This window comes from Numenius arquata, chromosome 2 (genome assembly GCF_964106895.1).
Source record: "Numenius arquata chromosome 2, bNumArq3.hap1.1, whole genome shotgun sequence".
Lineage (NCBI taxonomy): Eukaryota > Metazoa > Chordata > Aves > Charadriiformes > Scolopacidae > Numenius > Numenius arquata.
Genome location: NC_133577.1, coordinates 34,238,788 through 34,260,138, shown reverse-complemented (window position 1 = coordinate 34,260,138; position 21,351 = coordinate 34,238,788). Strand labels below are relative to the sequence as shown.

The following is a 21,351-nucleotide window of genomic DNA, read 5'->3' as shown; positions in this document are numbered from 1 at the left end:
TAACCACCTTTGGCAATCCACTCCTTTTTATGTACAGCCTTGTCTACTTCCATTTTGAGAGGCACAGAAAGTGTCAGACCACTAAATGACATACCTGCATTTTATGTCAGTTTTGCACATCAAATTAGCCTGTAGTTTGGAGATGATGATGCATATAACTCTGATAAAAATCAGGAAATTTACCTGGAAAAATGAAAGATGGATTTATGTCATCACCAAGAAACACACGCGCATAAGTGTTCACAAAAGCTAGTTTGTGTATGTAGGTCCCTCTGCATCCTGCTACTCTGCAGCTGCAGAATTTGCCACGGAATTCAAATCCTTGCTAAGAATTGTGCTCTAAATACATCTTCTGTGAATGCACAAGTCATTTTTGAAAATGCAGGCAGTTCATTAAACAAAGTAGGGGAACTTACCTGTATCTCTGGGGAGTGAGACACAGTAAAGGTGTGTCCCATTTGCCTTGTCTTTGAGGTCTAAGACTACCACCACAACGTAGATGCAGAACACTGCATTTCTCCACAATGCCACACAGTTTGCTGCTCTTCTGTAGCCCAGTACCTGGAATATTATCTTCTGCATCCCTGTACTACCTGCCACAGCTTTCGCCGCACCGGGGAGTTAACAGGATTGCTGCGGCATGCTGTGTTGTTAACACCTACTGCCCCTGCAACAGCACGTGCCCAAATTAAACAAACAAAACACTAGTCGGGAATTCCAGTGACAGAAACCAACTTGGTTTCATATAATCACATTTCTGAATGAAAACGTCAATACCCTGAAAGGTTATTAGCCTTTGGACATACACAACAGCCATGTGCACGTTTGCTGTCTGTACTAGATCATGTCCTGTCCGCATGGAAATCTGCCAGCTTGCTGCACGTGCCCCATACTTACCCCAATGGCGATGAGAATGGGCAATCTGATGATCAGCCAGTAATTCATGTTATAGTTTCTGGTCCAGCAACTAGGCAGATGGCAAAAAGAGGGACATGAAGAAAAAGTTTCAGTACACCACTAAAATCTCCTGCTTTTCGTTCTGTCACAGCAGTGCAGATGGAAAACAATATTGAAGACTAGATACCAGGAAAGCACATCATGCTGACATGGAAACAGATGCAGTTGCTTCTTAGAAACACTGAATGCTTTGTACTATTGCAGCTATCATAATTCAACTCAATACTACTCGACTGCCTTTCTTGCCCACTAATGGCTAGCTCTCCTCCACAATTTGCTATGAATTATTATCATTTAATTGTGAAGATTTACTCCATTAAAACCAAGGTCAAATTTGTCATGTGGCTGAAAGGAGAAGGGTGGAAGCTGAGTCAGACCTTTCCTGCATGGTTCCTATCTTCCTCTTTCTGCATTATTTTTTATTACTCTTCGGTCTCCAATGTCATGTCATCTTATTATTTAACTGTTTGTTAGTTCCTTATCCCATTACCTACCATCACTTTTCTTGTATCAATATTTATATCAGTTATCTATTTTATTTGTCCTTATTTTCAAAAAGGACCTTCTAATTTCAACCAGGAGAAAGCAATTAAGGCAGCAAACTCCAGTTCCTTCAGTGTATATGGATAGGTTTCAGGCCCAAAGGGAGTTTTAAAAGTGATAAGCAAGTAAAATCAAAGACAGGAGCAATAGCTATCAACTTTTGTTCGCAAGCTGAGCCCTCTGCCAAGTAAGTAACATGCCGTAGGCAATATAATACTTCATTCTCCACATAAGTCTCACTTTAGCTTTATAAATTCCTATGTCCTTGAGCAATATTGGAGAACAATCACAAGAAAAGTGATGCCTGAAAGCCACAGTTTGGGATCACTAGTTTGAAGTGTTTACAGTGGTGGGTTTGTACATCTAGTTCTTTTGGTCTCACCCTGGCCACAGCCAGCCACCCCTGACTCTATGATGGGCCATGTGTGCACACAATGGCCCAGGCGTTGGGGCAGTGTTCACATGCCACGTCACTTTTTGCTGCAGCGACAGCATTCTTAATATTTCTATGAAATAACTTTGTTAGTCTCCTGCCATATTGCTCAGCATTACTCAAAAGCAACAGTCATCAGGAAAGCCAGCAGGTTTCTGAGCTACACAGACTGTGAAATATAAACTATGAAAGAGCACTACAGAAAACACAGGTTCCTTCACAAAACAAGTTTCTCTTCATCTCCAAATCTCATCTGCCAAAATATATATATGCTCAGTTTTCCTTAAGGTTTCTTAACAGGCCTATGAAATTTCAGCTTGGGTGATGTTGGAGGGTAAGCCCTCCCCAACCTTGTAATGGGACAGTCAGCTTGAGAGAAACTAGCAAACCATGCGGCACATGGTAGGCATCCACGCTACAGCAACACACCCACATGCGCCCACATGCGAGAGAGGAAAGGGAAGCAGCTTGGCTGTGGCAATTCCATGTTCCCTTGCAGGTACTGCAAGCCCAAGAAGGTCTCAGGATTTAATTTTTCCTCTCAGTTTCAGTTTAATGCATATAACAAACATATTATTGCAACCAGCAGCTCCACAACCTACGATTCAATTGCATTTTAGATACTGGAGAAAAAAGCTGTACGTACAGTGTGCGGTCAGCAGACCTGAGCTGGAATCTGAGTAGCAAAAGAACTTAATTGGTACGCGTGACTGGGAGCCTTTAAAATGAATTTTATTTGAACCTCTCAAGACCGGTGGGATAATAGGCATGGCTGGAAGTGGAGTTCTAATTTTCTGACTAGCTGCAGTGGAAGCAGAGGCAATTTTAAAAGTTTCTGATAATGACAGAGGCTGAGAAAGAATTCTTTACTTTAACTCTGCTACATTTCTGTGTGTATTAATTTGCTTCCTGTGGCACAGAACAGTTTTAGCTACTTTTAAATTTATACAAATATGTGCAATAAAACCGCCATTACAGCCCAATTACAGTGTCACAACTATTAAGGTATCCAGAAAATAAAATTGATAGATCTGTATGATTTCTTGTCAATTTGTGCTTTCTGGGACTGCCACACTGATAAATTCAGCAACATCTATTGTGTTTGGGATCTATCCCTGCAGTTTATTCAGCATCACTCAGAAGATGCTTGGCAACTCATAGCCTCAAGAGCTGTGAATGGAGAATTGGTCCAGTGAAGCAAATGCTACTGGGAAGTTTCTGCCTTTCCTTACCAATCTGGTATTCTTTTTCTAAAAACACTGAATTTTTACCTTGAAGAGGTACAGCTGAATGGCTCAATTTTTTAAAAAGAACGTAGGCTGGCTGTCTTGCTCCCATAATTAATTGTAGATAGAAACAAAGATGTATAAGCATCAGTTCTTTAGGCACAGACTAATAACTAAGAAGCACAGCTTGCCTTTAATTGTATTTGCAATGTAGACAGTCTTTTTTTCAAATAGGTCACTTTTTTTTTTTCAATAGGTCACTTTTAAAAACAACAACTGCTTTCTAAAGGAGTTTACACTTGCATGTGTAAGGAAAGGAGGAGCCGGTCTGCAAGTAAGTCTTGCAGGCTTCGGTCCTTCCTTCAAATGGCTATGTTCACAGAACTGCCTCAGATTCCCAGCCATGACCACATTTACTTCCAGATATTCCTCATAGCCAGGGAAATAGTTAAGTCACAAATGAAGTTTACAGTTTGCTGCACGTCCATGGTGACAGCACTATGGCAAACAGCATGAAAGATATCCCTGCCTGCTCCAGCAAATGCCCGCCCAAGGCACAGAAATCTTGCCTTTCAGAGAAGCTGAAACATGGTTATTTATTGCTGTATTTTAAAAATATTTATACAAGATCTAGAAAATTCAATAAGGTGCAAAATTGCCCCTTTTAAGGTCTGCTGAAGGCAGTGAGTGACAGTTTTCCTTAATAGAAAACATAAATCAGCTCTGAGCACCGCATAATGTAGAAGGCTCAGCTTGAGCACTTTGAATACATTTTCTACATCAGTGGGAAGATATGCCCATGGAACTTCGCCTGTTCAGAGGCCGCATGTTCTCTACACCTACTCTGATAATTTCAATAAAACTTGCAATACATCAGTATGGTCACAGTCTTGCTACAATATTATCAAGTCAACCTTGAAAAGGAAAGTCAGAAAATCCTAGCATTGCTTAAGCCAGAAAAGGCAGCTTTGACCAAACTGGTTCAGTACTTCAGTACTATGAAACACACTGGGGAAAAAAAAAAAAAAAGCCCAGTTCTTAATACTTATGAACACCAGAAAAAAAGTCTAGGGGTGGTTCTGACTGCATTGAATTTTCACATTGCAGCATCTCTGCAGCAAGCATTGTGTCGGGAGGGTTGGGGCAGGGGGTGAGAAAAAAAAAAGGACCCTCTACAAAAGCACTGGCTGGGTTGTTTGGAAATTAAGTAAGAGGAAGACCCAATAAACAGTATGTTTAGAATAAAAAGGAAATAGCATAAAGTTATTAATGTTATCACAACGAAAGCTACCCAAATATTTGCAGGCACTGTCACTGAGAAGCCACTATCCTCACTTTTGTTTTTAAAAAACCTATTTGGTATATAAAGCACATGCAATTTTTCAGAACAGCAACTATGGTAAAAGCAGACAAAAAGTATTTTGTGCTTTGCAGCAGTTTTATGCGTGGCATAGTTGCCTCCAGCAAGACTAACGTAAGCAGACAGAGAATGCGCCTTTATTTTAAGAAGATCTAAATAATGGAAGCTTAAACAAGAGCAGGCAATCACATCTCTGCTGCTAGGCATAAGCTAACTACTACAAATCGCAGGCAGAATTCTGTGGGAGGTTTCTGCCTTCCTCTGAAGCATAACTGAAAAGGCTACTGCCAAAGGCACAGTATCAGGAGCAGCCTTGGTTGGGTATGATGACTTCTACTGTTGATACACTGACTACAGAAAAACAAAACATACCTTTTCTTGACCTGCAAAAGGATAGATTCATTCAGACATGCAGAAAATTCTGATCAGAACGAAACACATGCTCCCATTTCTGAAATGTTATGCAAGACCTTCAGACAAAACAGAAGCAATTATATGAGGTTTCAGCACATTGCCAAAGCAAACCACACTGAACAGAAAGCAAACAATGACCTGACGGTGCACACAGACAGCACAAATGAGATAGCTAGAAAAATCAGAACTAAACCAACCCCTCATCTTCATAAAGGTACTTGACAGTTCCCCAGAGGATAACAAACAGCATTGGCACACCTGGGAAGAGAGGAAACAAGGTTGACACTGACATTAAGAGCCAGGGAAAAGCAGAGAGAAGGACAAGCCTCCCTTCCCCCCCCTGTAATGATGAGCAACATAATTAACTGGTGGCAGGGCTGCAGCTCCTACCCAGCGCAGCTGGCTGTCAATGGTGGGAGGAGGAATCTAACCTGCAGGTAACTAATACATGTAACTCATTTTGCCTGGGCCCTTGCCTAGCTCCTAACGGGCATCAAAAACAAACAATAGACCATCACCCCCATACTCTGCATATACCAGCTTTTCCACAGAAAGTTTCACAGAGGGACCAACAGAACAAAACCTCTGGAAGCTCTGCTAGCCTCTGTATTAAGACTAGAGAGCAGCGCAATGTGCTCTGACCCGAACCTTTGGATCCACATTTCTGCCTGTGGGTCAGCTACCCTGCATTCAGGCAGCCCCAAGCTCAGGCTGTCTTCTGGCACCAGGGCTGGAGCACACTCAGCCCCACGTAGCCCCGATGGCAAAGGGGACTGTGGGCACATGACACACAGCAAGTGTGCTCAGGCCTCCCCCACAGAGAAGTTCCAAGTTTGGGCTGCGGTATTGGCGTGGATTTGAGTGGCTGCAGCAAAGACATCGGATGCATCTGGTCTTGAGAAGACGCTTGGTCCTACCGTTACCTGAGAGTGCATGTGCTACAGTTGGTCAGTTCATCTGAGGTGTAAAGGGAAGAGAGAAAAGCCGAATAAGCTGTCAGTCATTACTTGCTTTACAATGTCAAAGGCTCTCAAACTAATTTATTTCATTTATGAAATGCCTAGGTCTTGAAAAAGAATTTTAAAGTGCATCTACCAACCAATACTCAGTATAGGGAATGCCAAAAAAGCCCACAAGGAAGGAAAGCAGGTTGAGACTCAAAGAGCAGGATGAGGAATTTCTGCCTAAGGATGGATCAAGATGGTCTAATTCCTCTGTGTACCTCCTTGGACTGTGTCAGATGCTGTATGTACATTGTATAGGAAGGGCAACATTTAATGTGCTTTGTTATTGCATTCTTAAGAACCAATATGGTAAGGGACCATAAGAACATCAGCACACAGCAGGAAGTGCTGCACAGGGCAAATAAATACACAGTTCCTGACAGCAGAAGCCACAGGCAAATCAGTGATCTCTTGCAGTTTGAAAATCTACAAGCAGTATCTGTAGCGGGTATTATCAATCAAAACATTCTCTCTTGTTGGACTGTATTCTTTCTCTACTATCAGAACATCTGAATACTACAGACACAAAGACCAACTATTCTTAATTGGTTAAAAAAAAAAAAAGAGAGAGAAGAAAGAGCAGCAAGAAAAAAATACCAATAATTAGAATAATAGCAAAGATAATGAATTGAGTAGATTATTGGGGCAAGCAGTTGAACATGTTCCGTGGATGTACTTGATACTGAGAGTACACGATATTTTGGGAGCAAAGTTATTGAGAACTCTGTGCTGCTTTGATAGTAGCATAAGAGATTAAGAACACGGTCGTTGCAAATCACTTCAAACACAAATGAGCTTTTGATTCACAGAAACTAATTACAGTTTGACTTATTCCTTTCTTGACTTTGCTGAGAATTAAGACATCTTAATATGAACTGTTAATATGAAACTTACAGGATAAGACACGAACACTGAAAGCACAAAGGCTGCATGTCAGTGGAGATAACTGATAAATCGAGATATAACAATAATGATTTGTGGATATCTCCATCTTCTGGATACACCAGAAATCTCTCCATATTTAATCACATTACTTGACATTTGAATTGAGAACCTGTTATTACTATTATATTTCAAAAGAGCCTAGCTAGAGAGAGGCTGGTATTACTGAACTGCATCAGCATCCTGCTATGCAAATATTATATAAATTAATAGGCAGCATGTACAAGGTGACTTGTCCTGCATCCTCTGCCCATTCCCACTTGCGATGCAGGCCTCTGGTGCCTCGGTGTTGCAACACCATCAGTCACATTATTTTCCATGCTAGCAATACACATTTTAATTTGAGACACCAAGACTTAACAGTACAATACATACATGTAAGCTTTGAACATCAGTGCAAATTCTATACAAATATACCATCTGACAACTACCAAATTCACAAATTCTTGTCCTAAGAAATGGCTGGCTCTGAAAACTGTTGGGAACACACTCTCAGCAGATGGGAATGCATCCAGTTTTCCAAAGCCCTAGTCAAGATGTAAAGAGGATACTGCCCCAAGAACATTCCTTAATCCACCTCAAGTCTGTAGAAGTCGTTCACAGCAGCTAAAGAGCAAGTCTGCAGCATCTCTGCAATAACTGTAGTTTGTAAGGATCACTGAGGCTCTCTACAGATGAATTTACAACATTGATACCTAATTAACCTGCATTAACTGGCACAAATGCAAATATTCTGGTTACTTCACTCAGTCAAAAGAAATTTGGCTGGCTTAAGCAGGCAGTGGAAGCAAACTGTATACAGCTCCTTAAATAAACTCTACAGATGACTATCATTCGTTAACTGAATTAGTGTTGTATCCCAGTCCTGGGCTCCCAACATGCAGCTCTTCTGGTGCATTTGAGTTTCAGTCATACACCTCTTTCTCTTGCTGCTGCTATTCAAAGAATATCAGGTATCTGAAAAAAAAATGCACCCATTTATAGGATGCACTTATTTAAGATATAGGCTGAACTCTTTCTGATTTTGCTTTTTGTCATACAGAAAGCTCCGAGATTGATCTTCCCCCAGATTAACTGACCACAGAAAGGTCTCTGAATTCTGGAAATGGTAATGTCTACTCTTGTCTGTACTGCACCACTGCTGAAGATGCCAGAAACTGCAACAACCTACTCATAATAGCCTCTGCCATGTTAATTCTTGCAGGCTGATAAGTGACCAAAAAAATCTTTGAACGCTGCGTGGTGACTATGAAATCTGTCAAGTGTGCTAGGAAATAAGCATGCCAAGAGCTCAACTAAAAAAGTTCAAACAACAGGGGACAGGCTGCAATAATAATATATATTATAGATGATAAGAAAGTAATGGAACTGCCAAATCAACATCTTAATACCCCATTGCATAAATAAGCAGCACAACCTATTTATTTCCACTCTAGCTTACATACTCTGCACCTGGCCAGGTGTCTGCATAGTTAAAAAAAAAATAAAAATTTGGAAAACCAGACATTATCCAGAATGATAACAGGATGGGGTAGGTAAGAGAAGAAACCTGTGAGAAATTCTACACAGGAACCACCGTTTGGTTGACATTTTCACAATGCTCCACTGTCCCTAGTGAGCACAGAGGAGAGCAACTCGTGTTGCTGCTAATGGAATCTGCCATGTCCTGGTAACAGCATGTAGAAATCGGTCTCTCCATTTAATGGGTCTGGGATATTTTTGGATAGACCAGAAAAGCTCAGGGTTGTTCTGGAGTCCACTAAGTAGCAGTTACCATGAAAGGTGTCACCAGGTGGTGCTGTTCCATACTGCCTCTCCTTCTTTCCCTTACCTCAATGTTCAAGCAGTTTTCATTCATACAGACACATGGTATTTCTAACTTTGCATTGTACGTAAACACAATTTCAGGGGAGAAAGATGTACGAGGAGCAAGAATGGCTCCCCTCATCCTCACCTGCTGATTAGAGATTCTTCCTGAAGTAAACTGGTCTCTGTAGGACCAGAACACTGCCATCCTACCAAGACCCTTAAATAAGGATGTATTCTGAATACAGGATTTTAGGACTGATGAGTTTGTGTATAAGTTCCTATTTTAGATATAACCTGACATCACTGATTTCCATGTGGTGAGAAGTTCAGCCTCCGAGATAGTCAGGCACACAAACCAGAAGGACATTACTGCTGTCAGAAGAACTCCAATCTGCCCCTTTCCGAAGCCATCCAGGATGGTCTGACTTGATCAACTGCTTGATGTATGAATGCAAGAAGTATGTGATGAGGAACTGAAAGAAGTGGTAAATAAATATGACTAGAAGTAGAAAGAGTAAGAGCACTGAAGATGTGAGAAGAAAAGATGAAATGTTTTTCTTTCTGAAAAAGAAAAAGCACAAAAGAGATGAATCCAGAAGACAAAGAGTGAAGAGAATTAAGAGAAACTCCTGACAGATCTGTTTCCTACCAGGAATCATGCTGGACACAAAACCAATTTTCACATCCTTGTCTGAAAGTTTTATTTGAAAAGAGTCAAGAAATGGCTAGTGCAACGAATGCATCTCCTGTTGCTACAGAATTCATACTGGGCTTCAGAAGGAAAGTTTCTTACTGACTGTGTTCCGGTCAGATCTTCCTGGCGATCAGGATGGAGACTGATACTCTAGCTAGGCTTCCTGCCTTTAATAGCTTCATTCCCTCAAAGTATTCTTCCTTAGAGCAAGTTTGGATTGCCAACGGTTGGAAGGAGGGGAATTATTTATTTTTTATGGCAGTTTCCCTGCTGCAAGTGCAGCTGGGTGTAAAATTGCCATAGAAGCTCAGAGAATGTTTAGCTTTTATTAAGATATTTCTTCTTAGCCTTTAGTGCTGAAAATTGTCTCCTCCTGTCATTCTTCCCGCCTGGATGTCGCACACAGACACTGTGGGATGTTGCTGTTATTTCCCCATTCCTCCCTCCTTCCCCCTTCTGAATGCAAACAGGTCCTTCTTCCACTAAAAGCTGCTCAAAGATGCATACAGCAGCGTTAGAATAGAAACTGCTCTTCTCCAGAGACTACTTTGTACAGCACTGACACAGCTACCTGAAGTCAATGTCAAGCTCAGCAACTCTTCACTCGGGCTCAGACACGATGAACAGTCAGTTGGTGTCCCAACACCAGCAACTGCTTTATTTTTTTTTCTGCAGGTGATAATGACTATCTGAATCAACATCCTGTTTAGTTGCTGTTGTGCTGACCTCCAGACTGAAGGGAGCAGCTCATCTACCTGCTCTGCCATTAGCCTATTAAGACTTTTGTTTGTTGATGTTGTTTGTTTCTGCCTTTTTTTTTTCTTTTCCCATCAGCTTTGAAAATGGCATAAACCATCGTTTTTGTAGTAAGATATTTGAACTCAGTGTTGACACAAATGTATGAAAGTCTGCTTTCACAAAGAAAAAGAAGACATAAGCAAGGCATTTTCCACATTAAATGAAATAGGAAAAATTTAACACTGTCATCTCAAAGCCTATTGTGGCGTGAAATCTTGGCAAGGAAGTGGCCACAGGAATAAAGTTATCTTACAAGTAATCAGGAAGTTCTATAGAATCCTATCAATATACATGATGTCGATATAAACGACTCTCAGTTTGTAAAACTACATTAGTTTCCTGAGGTCTATCAAGATTTTATAACTTTTCTAGCTTTTGCAAAGTACAATAGCACAAGATAAACAGACTTTTCCCCTTATAAAGCACTTTAACAGCAAAGAATAATTGCTCATTTGAACTGATACTAAATGGAGTATGTCTTATGATATTAAGAATTGACCTGAATTTATGATATAGCAAAAATATATTTGAGAAATATTTATTATTTTTTCTTTATACTCCTCACCATTTGCTAACTCCTCCTAGGAAGACACAGACTAAGTATGGTATCTTTTACACGTTTCCATTTGAAAAGCAGGTTTACCCTTTCCATGTTTTGAATTGAGATGAATTTATCATGTTAGAAATAAAATGGGAGAAGTACCTTTTTTTTATTTACACGATTACATGGAATTTTTCCCCTGTTATAACAAAATACAGCGCTATTTAATATAGCAGTTTAAAAGCTTGGAGAGAAATAGGTATTGCGACATTTCTACCTATTTGAAAGATGGCCCTTACATTACAGTTTTGCTTGGGATTACCTGAAGAATTAATTTGCTCTAGTTTCTTGTTTGTTCCGAGACCTGTTGTTCCTTGAAAGAAGAACAACAAGGCAAACATCATGACCAAGAGTATATGCAAACACTTGGGTGGACAAAAGCCCTGAGAAGAATATACACAGTTTTATTCATATGTACATTTGAGAGAAGTGCAAGTGCAAACATATGTGATCACATGGGGGATTGCAGAAGCTATTCAGACAGCAAAAGCAATACCACGTGGTCTGTAAGTGATCACAAAGTTCAGTTATAATTAGAAGAAATAACAACATGATATGACTAATACCCCCTAAGTTTGTGAACAGTGCATATACAAAATTTTAAAACATATATATTCATCAATTGTTCAGTAATGAACAAGTTAAAAAATTATCCTGTAAGAGGACAATTCATTAACAGAACAAAGGGGCAAGGTATCAAATCAGCTCTGACAATCACATAGATATGTATTTTTTGATCCAGCTTTATTATTACAGTTGATAAACTGTTTCCAAGAGTGGGACTTTCTCAGCTCAAACAAGAACCTATTGCCTCTCTGAAGCCTCGGGATTATGCTGAGGCTGTCATGCTGCTCATTGCATGCTGAGCATTGCATATAGCAGAAAGGCATCTGGTGAGGGACCCAAGTAATCAAAAAATGGAATCACCAGTGAAGAAGCAAGAAAGAATGGAAAAAAATATTTATCTCTTTCCACTTGTTAGGGATGAAACCGTTATCTGGTATAACTAATCTGGGAGCACTGAAATAGCAGATATTTCTGCATTTGAAGATGGAGAATCATTGGCAAGGTTTGCACATGCAGCCATGGCTGGAATAGCAAAAAACTGTACAGATAAGGACTGAATGGCACAGGCAGAGCTCTTCTAGGAAACTCAGATGAAACCCATGTGTCCAGTGCAAAGTTCTGGCACTGCCACTCTTTTCCCAAATTCATCCAGAAATTCAATATACAGTAGCAAAACTGCCATTGTAAAGAAAAAATCAACCAAACAAAAAATATATGGCAACTTCTCTCTCTGCCATCTGCTTTTGCAACAGACAAACTGTAACTAGAAGTGATTCAGATAAAAACCATCCTAACCCTTACTTATAAAACAACACAATATCCTCAGATTTGGCTATATATAATTTTGCTCTAATTTCTTTTCCATTTCTTCTCATGATCTCAGTCAGTGCTTCAGGATAGTCCCCCTATTTTTTTTTTTTTAATTGAGGGTATGGCTATTCATAAAATATGATTAAAATGTACATAGTTCAAATGTTATACAAGATTCTGTTGCTTTTGCCGAATGTCCTACATATAAAACAACAATGGAAGATACAGAACTTTTGAACTAAAACTCTCCAGCAGGAAAGTGTTATTACTTGCATTTATTTATTCCCATCAATATGCTGGAAAGCCTTTGCTCCTCATATATCACTGTTCAGTAGAATTCACAGTAAGCCATTTATATGCATTTTACCAGTGAACTAATTTGCTAGAATATTCACAGTTGGCAAATCCATAGAGAAGGACAGTCAAAGCAATTTACATGTTCAAACTAGTATCTGTGAAAGCACTTGCAGTATTTACTGGGATTTACTTTCAGCTTTCCAAAAGTCACCTGATTTCCACCAAAAGGGGAGGGGGGAGAAGAGGAAGGGAGAGAATGCAATAAAAGCACACAAAAGATTCTTCCAAAAATAGGATTAATCCTGAACAGTAATATATTTTCAGGCTAACTGGACAGTAAAAGAATCAAAGTTTTAGCATTTCCACAGAAGGCGCCTCTGGCTCAACTAACTGATTTCAGGGCATCGCAGTCCTTATTCTCAAGTGTACAGATGCCCATGGCATGTGCACCCTCTTTTGCCCAACAATTATTACCTGACCTGCTCTGCCTACATAACCAGCCTGACAACTCCCTGCTAGCCATTCCTTCTTTACCAGCCCCTTTGCATCCTCCTAGCTCATGCTGCCACCATTTCTCTACTGTTATCCTTGACCAGATACAAGGTATCGTCACTATTTTGCACCACAAGTAGTTAACACGTCTTTGAATGCAATGGGAAACTATAAGGAGATGAAGCGGGGCAATCCAGGAAAAGTCCACATTCACCTGCAATCACCCACACATCTTTTGTATTGGGAAGCTGATGTCTTGCAGGAGAAGTGTCATGTGCCCTTGTTGCCAAGAGGGCCAATGGAATCCTGGGCTGCATAGGGAAGAGAGTAGGTCGAGGGAGGTCATTCTCCCCTTCTACTCTGCACTGGTGAGGCCACAACTGGAATATTGTGTCCAGTTCTGGGCTCCCCAGTTCAAGAGAGACAGGGAACTACTGGAGAGAGTCCAGCGTAAGGCAACAAAGATGATTAAGGGATTAGAGCACCTCCCTTATGAGGAAAGGCTCAAAGAGCTGGGCCTCTTTAGCCTGGAGAAGAGAAGACTGAGGGCAGACCTTATTAATGCTTATAAGTATCTAAAGGGTGGGTTGAAGGAGGAGGGAGCCAGAATCTTTTCAGTGGTTCCCAGTGACAGGACGAGGGGCAACGGGCACGAGCTGGAACATAGGAAGTTCCATTTAAATATGAGGAGAAACTTCTTTACGGTGAGGGTGACAGAGCACTGGAACAGGCTGCCCAGGGAGGTCGTGGAGTCCCCTTCTCTGAAGATCTTCAAGACCCGCCTGGATGCAGTCCTGAGTAATGTGCTCTAGGCAATCCTGCTTTAGCAGGGGAGTTGGACTAGATGATCTCTAGAGGTCCCTTCCAACTCTGACATTTCCATGATTCCATGAAGTAGCATGTGCCCGCCACTGGCTTGGGGATTTGCTGTGGTGCTGCACAGCCCCTGTGTTATGAAACCACAGCCACTACACTGCAAGCACCCGGGAGCTGGGCTGGCCCAGCACCCCCCATCTCAAACAAGGCAAGGGATTGGGAACACATAGGGAAAGGAGACTGCAGGACTTCAACCGGGCAGCACTACCATAGGCACACAGTATTTTTTCCTATTATACCATCTGCCAGTGCAGGCAGCCGCAGGCAGACAGCACAGAAAGATCAACTTACCCCAGCCAATGCAGAGATACAGCCGAAAAATTCTCTGCTCAGAAAAGACTGAAAGTACCAGCAGCGTGTACAGGTACATGCCTTCCACCAGCAGCCAGTAGTAGTTTGCAGCCACACAATACTGCATCATCACAAAGACCAAGCGGCAGCTGAGCGATTCCTATGATGGAAGAAAGTACAACCCAAATGAATGCAACAGGGGCTGAGAATAAAAGGATATTAACCGAAAAAACTGGTTCTCTCTGCTGCTCTTACTTGCTCCTCAAACCAACACTTGCTAAATTAATCACATTTGAGTACTGAAGGGATGGAAGCCAGTAACAGGTGCTATACACAGCAGATAGATGCTTTCAACAGCATTCGTCCTTTAAAAACATAAAATTAAAAATTATGTTCTGCATTTCCCCTCAATAAGCAATGGATTATAATTTGAAAAGCACACCACAAAGATGAAAAGAAGAGCAAGTGAAAGGTACTGTATCAACTGCAGTCAGTGAATCTTTTCACTTCCCACAGATATTCTATTCTGCAGTTGAGAATTTCTCTATTAAAGAGCAAATAACACATGCCATAATGTTGACTATTTTCCAAAGCAAAAGATTTTTGATAGAACAGCGATATTGTCCAGGGCATCACATTTAAGTGCAAAATCTCTCTTGGCTGGTAAATTACAGAGAGGTGGTGAGCAGAGCTTTAGATAAGTATGAAACCTGATTACCTAATTAATATATCCATCAGATCTGATGAAACCACGGTTGGATAAACCATGTGTGAAAGCATAAAGCCTAGGTTTTTTTGAAAGGAGGGGATGACTGACAATCCAATGCAAACATTTCCAAATCATTTAAGATATGTATTACAATATTATTTTCCGCCAATTGATACATTGCAGATGAGAAGAAATCAACCATCATATGAGACTCACTATGTTGTATTAGTGCTTAAGCCTTAGGCAGAGTGTCAGAAAAGGATGGGTACTAAGCATGCATCAGAAACATACCCTTCACCCTGTATTGCAACAGCAAACACTGTACCCATGGTTCTAGAATCACAAGAGCTATATAAATAATTAAAATCCTTTTCTTTGAAGATTAAAGTACATTTTTATTCCAAATCTGAAGGGGAAAGGTATGCTTTCATCATGTTCACATAGAGTTGTATATCCTCTCCTTCGATTAGAAGTATTTAATTAGTCTGTTCCTCCAAAGCTTTTCTAAATGCTTTCAAATTTGCATTTTAATCAGATGCTTCCCTTTTTTCCAGCATTAACAGATTATAAAGATCTCCAAGAACGACCAACTAATTTGGTCATTATACAAGATGGACAGTCCTATCACAAAAGGTGGTGGCTTAGGGAAATGAATGCCCTCTTGTCACTGCTAGAAAAAATGAACTTGCAGCATGGGAAGAAGATATGGGCATTTGTACGTATATAAAAAATCCACCTCTTTTTGTTTCCTCTGTCTAGTAGGAGTAAACTTTCCACAGGCAGAGAAACATGCCATGGCATCAACTACTTGTCTGTACCAAGCCCAGGATAGCACAACCACAACCACAGACGTTGTGCTACAAGTTTCAGAGAAACTCCGTGGACTGAAGAAGAGTATTTTGTACAACCCTCGTTGCACAAAACAAAATTACCTGCTGTCGTGCAGACACACCACAGTGATGACTCCAATATCCTAAGAACCACCACAGTGTCTGCCCCTACCTGGAAGGAGATAAGTCCTTCCCACTGGTGCTCTTGCGTGGCTGTGCTGTACATCCACTTCACCACTGAGTCTTTAATGAAGACAGATATAGCCCGGAGGATAAAAGAGGTGAAGAGGTTCAGGTGAATATAATTCCTCGTGCAATGCAGATGTCTGTAAAAAGGAAGAATTGGTCATGGTCCCCTAGCTATGTAAAAGCTGCAACATCACAGACAGGACTGAGGGAAGGAGCAATGAGCCCAGCTGGAAATCAGGAGGTACCAGAGGAAAACCCATAACTTGAGAATGGCTGTAGGGATTTCAAACTGTCATTGGGAAGAAATCAGTATCAACAAAAAGACATTCAAAACTTCAGTCCCAAGTGTGAATGTTTGGGGGACAGAAGGAGATCAGTGTGGAAGGAAAAATATTTTAAAAGTTTTAAAAGTGTAAAAATAAAAGTAATTTTCAGAAGATACATCTGAAAGGACCGAAAAAGTCAAGTTTCACATAATTCTGAATCTAATCTCTTTGAATTGACCCCAGTGTCACTGCACAGGTTTACCTTGGCAAGGCTCAGGAACTGGTGTGCAGTACAGCTTCTGGCTGTGCTCAAGCCCGCAATGAAAAAACATCCACCTGTAAATTACCGCTTTGACAACAAGAGAAAAATCTGTATTCAAATTGCCTCCTGGAGGAATTGTAAATGCTTTCCATAGAACTAAAAGGAACAGAATTTTCACCTCTGCATTCAGAATTGAAAACACAAAAAAAAAACCCCAAAACCCAAAGAAAAATATCCTCTTGAATTTCAGCAGCCAGCTGCAAAGACAATAAAATTACTACTTGTCAAAAAAAAAAGCACGTTAAGGGATAGCAAAGAAACTGCAGTCATGTAAATGGCATCCAACTGCAGAGTGCTGCCAAAGTTTTATCAGCCTCATCCACAAACTGTTTTCTTCCAGTACTGCAAGGGTACAAACAAGCAGGAAGTTACACTGGGTATGATTCTTTTTTTGATGTTAAAAAGATATATGTAACGTATGATAAACAGCAATTGTTCCAGTAAGAGTTTCAGTGAACTTATGCTTTAAATGTCCACTTTTACTGCTCTATAAATTTGAGTAGAAAAATAGACTTGGTCTGAAAGTTATCAGTTTTACACTGAAGAGCAAGGAGAACTTTGTTTTCATAGGTCAAATAGGTTTTTTTGCATCACTTTTAAGCCACAGTTTATTTCAAAACTTACATATGATTAATATTTATATTCCCTTAACTCAAAATTTATTTGTTGCTACCCTTCAGAACTGCTACACATTTAAATCTGATTGCAAAAATTATGTAAATTAGCCAATTGAAGAAAATAGGTTGCAAGCAGTTACTGAGTATTTCTGCTACAGGCAATGCAAGTTATCCAAATTGTTTCAGTCACGAAGTTACGGGCCTAATTCAGCTTCCATCACTGAAATTACAGACTTTTCTTCTATTTCTTTCAGAGGATGCAAAATTGGACACTAGAGATATATTGTTTCCTCCGTTGTATCATTATTAAAAACAAATATAAAGGTTATTCTGTAGTCTAAGAACTTAAAAAGGCCTTCCTATTACAAAAGTGGCGAACATCAGCACTTTGGTGCCATTGAATTAAATTTCAATCCTCATTTGTTGAGGTTGCACAGCTACTGGGGCGTGGCCACGAGTGGAGGTTCCAGCCAGAATCTCACAACTGCAATCTGCGTAGGGGTAGGTCTCATGTACTTCATGAAATCCGGGACCAAGTTGTCTCCAGATAGACAATTTAGACAGGAAAGCACAAAATGGTTTGATGTCATAGTTTTAACAAGGCTCTCAGCCCCTTTAACATCTCTGAAACCTCATTTTCATAATCAGAAGCATGCATTCGTGTACACATCTCCAGTCCCGGCTTCACAGCTAAAGGAAAAAATGCTAAAGGATCTCTCTACAAAAGCCAAGGCATCAAAATTCCCTCGCTCCCACTAGTCCTTGGTGACAAACTTGCTCTTTGCTCCCTGACAAAAACATGCACATCCTTCCTTCCTTCAAAAAGTATATGGTTGTGCTCTGTGACCTTTACATTTGGGCTGCTAAGGTTACTCCAAAAGTGTCATTGCTGGGTGAAACAAGGAGAAAGCACTTATCCTGGGAGACATTTGGAGACTTCAAGACCATCTGGTGTTTTGTCAGATGAGTCCCAAAGTTGCACAGGTACAACGTGCATAATTATCACATGGCATTCAGAGAAGGTGAGCATGTCTCTGCATTTCTGTAGTCATTTTAAATCTTCTTTGAAATCACTAGCCAATACCTCTCCACTGGTAGGAGAAGGGATAATACAATGCTAAAAGATGTGGTACAATATTAGATGGCTTGGCTTACTTTAGTTTTGGAAATTAGAAGCTAAGAGGCATGACTGATCTTTTTAAAGGGTATAAACACTTAGTAGGAAGGAAAGGAGAGGGGCTGGCATGCTAACAGAGAGTACTGGCATCAGAGAAAATTATCATTAACTGGCAATGATAATTCTTTAGTCAGGGAAGAAAGTTTCTTAAGCATCAGAGCACCGAAGGTACATGACCTGATTTCAAATAAGACTACCAGGAGATGGAAAACTATACTTTTTTAGGAGGCAGCCTCATCAATGTGCAAGAGGGATGATGGGACCTGGCTATGTACAGCAGTAGGGAGCAGGACTTCATAGCACAGGGACTTCTTTCCCACAACAGAGCAGAATCATATCTTTGCATTTTATAACTATTGGTCTCCTGTGCTCAGCATCCCCAAACTGCAAGAAAGCCTGGCTGGAATCAATACACCTCTTGCATTCACAGAGGGGAAAAAAGGCATCTCTCTTGGAGTCCAAAGTTGTTATCTGTTTTCTTTTCTTCTTTTTTTTTAACCAAACCTACATACTGTAGTATTGGCATGTGCAACCAATAGTCTCTTAATTTTGATGCACTCCATGCAATTTGTTGGTGCATACCTGGATGAACCCAGTATGCCAATATGATCAGGTGACAGCAACTTATTTCACAGAAACTTTTCAAGTTTCAAAATTAGGTCCTCTTCCATATTGCAAAAGAAATATGAATTTCTGAAAGTTTCCCCAAAAGAGAAATTGCATCAAAAATCCATTTCTGCATTGAAATACACCCTGATGTGAGGGCTGGGAAATAGGCCAGACTGAGCTTTATGCGCTGTGTAATTCCAAGCAAGACGAGAACTTCTGTCTTAAATGTCCTCTCACACCCCAGACTAGTGCCCCATCTGCAAGGCGACAACATGAGGGAATGCTGGAATCTCTCTCTTTTTCCATCTCTCCCAGTGGAAATTTCTTTGAAAAAAAAATATTACCACAAAATATTTCAACTGATAAAAAGCATCTGTTCCACACATTCATACTGGTAACACTGCAAAAATTCAGGAAATTTACTTGCATTTTGAGAAGAAATGGTTGTAGGAAGGAACACAGAAATGACATAAGATAGAGAAATAACAAGGTGATGGAAAAAGGGGGGGAAAAAAATGAAACATTTCTGTCAAAGTCTCATACTATCACACAGAAAAAAAACATAACACCTTTTCTCCACTCTCTTCAGAGCCTGGCCAGTTACCTGAATCCAAGAAGAATTGCAGTTGCTATTACAAGGGCAGAGAAGGAAAGAGCATATCCAATGGTGTATATGATGGACAAATTCAGGAGCTGTTCTTCTGGTGCATCCTGAGAGCATATAAAGGAGAAAAGATAAAAAAAAAAAAAAAAAAAAAAAAAAAAAGAAAAGAGGGAGGGGGGAAAGACAGAGTTCATGGGCTTCAGTTCTTTTCTCTCAGCTGCTTTCTAACTTTTCTTAATGATAAGCATAAGTCATTCTCCTACTTTCAAGTTTAAATGCACATATCAAAACAGTCCTCCACTTTTTGTATGTTCTAAAGAAATAAAAATTTTATCTTAATTCCCCAGCTGCTCCCAGGTAGTCACTCAAACAGTTGGGCTTTGCAGCCAGGCTAGAAAATAGATAATGTGACATTATTTCATAATAAAGTTGGAGAGGCATAAATTACCACACAAGCAAGTCTTAAACAGATGGCAGGAAGCACAGGCACAACTCAAGCTGGCAGTAAAAATGGCAAAGCTGATGTTTTCAGACTTGAAGATTTAAAGCAAGGTGGAGGGGGGTCCTTTGGCCCTTTGGCTACATCTAGACTTAGAAATATAACAAGCCAGGTTCCATTTGTTGACTCTGAGGTAAAGCATGCCTTGCATTCATACAACTAAACTCTTTTCTGTCCCCAAATAGTCTCTCTCCTCCTTCAGTTATGCAACCTCCTGATAACAAACCATAGCCCAACACCATCTCGTGACCTAGGTGTTTCAGTACTGCCTGAGAGGGAGGGAGCCGATGTGGACCAGAGCAGCAGGGATGCCCACACTCCCCTGACAGTCCTGGGCTCTAGCTCTCTTCATGTTCACTGTTGAAGACATGAACACCAAGACACTTGCTTGAAAGCATTGACCAAAATCTTTAGGAAGAAGATTTGTATCTGAAAAGTTACAGGCAACACAGGCTTATTGCTCAGGCTCTGAGGCACATTCATATTCTCTATTCTGGTTCATTTCTAAGCACGTATTCTTGTCTAAATAGACTCAGGCATTTTACTTCCCTTCTTCAAGCTGCTAATTCTGCAATTGACTCCCAAGACCTGTGCTGTACAAAGGAATATACTCCTTGTACTTCAGAAATAAGTACAGCTATTCAGATGTACTTGCACAGGCAGGAGGATTTAAGGTGAATATGCTGGCTGTTCCTCAGGGATTTACTAGGTTAATGTTCTAAAGGAACGATATGAAAACTGCCTTACGAAGAGAAAAGAAAAATCTCTCCAGTATCAAAGCTCAAGCAAACTATTGAGAGCTGACAATTTAAAACATCTACACAGCTCAAAACCACTTCGCACACTTAAAGTAAACAATATTATTTTATAACGATTCACTCACAAAACCTTTGGATCTTGTTTTAGCAACAATTGTAACATAATACACAGCAAACTTAATCAAAACAACCTCTTGTTCTCATGTACAAGATGCATAGAACAAAGTAGGTTATTAGAGGGCTCTATATACATTAACTGGAAAACCAAACACGGTTGTTCACATTTCAGGGAGTGACACCATGTACGCAGGGTTTCAGATCAGTTCACGGAAACTTGGAGGCAGGTGACAAATGACCAAGTGTTACCATTAGGTATCTCTCTCCTTGGCATGTCTCGACACAGCTCTGGAAGAAACCATAATGGCAATACAAGGAAAAGTCAAACCGACTAGGCTTATACTTTGGGTTAAGATAACACGCTTTGCTGGGATACCCAAGAACACGAAGGGACAAGGAATAAGGCTGCAAATTAAAGGATAAAGTAAAATATAACATATTTGGAGAATTAGAAACTATCACTTTTCCCATCTCCTTCCAGTCTGCAGCCATTTATTCTTTCTGAGGAACGAGGCACTGAGCAATGGGAACTCCAGAGGA

At 40.3% G+C, this 21,351-nt stretch overlaps 1 protein-coding gene across 1 annotated transcript in view; it reads right to left on the bottom strand.

Annotated features, from left to right (window-relative positions):
* The window catches only part of GLP1R (glucagon like peptide 1 receptor), a 53,963-nt gene that overhangs the window by 9,667 nt on the left and 22,945 nt on the right, over nt 1-21,351 (bottom strand). The window contains exons 4-9 of the mRNA XM_074168170.1: nt 19,438-19,544; nt 15,826-15,979; nt 14,115-14,274; nt 5,131-5,191; nt 898-967; nt 95-183 (exon numbers count right to left, since the gene is read on the bottom strand). Of these exons, the coding sequence (XP_074024271.1) occupies nt 95-183; nt 898-967; nt 5,131-5,191; nt 14,115-14,274; nt 15,826-15,979; nt 19,438-19,544 (641 nt within the window). The remainder of the gene's footprint in view (nt 1-94; nt 184-897; nt 968-5,130; nt 5,192-14,114; nt 14,275-15,825; nt 15,980-19,437; nt 19,545-21,351) is intronic.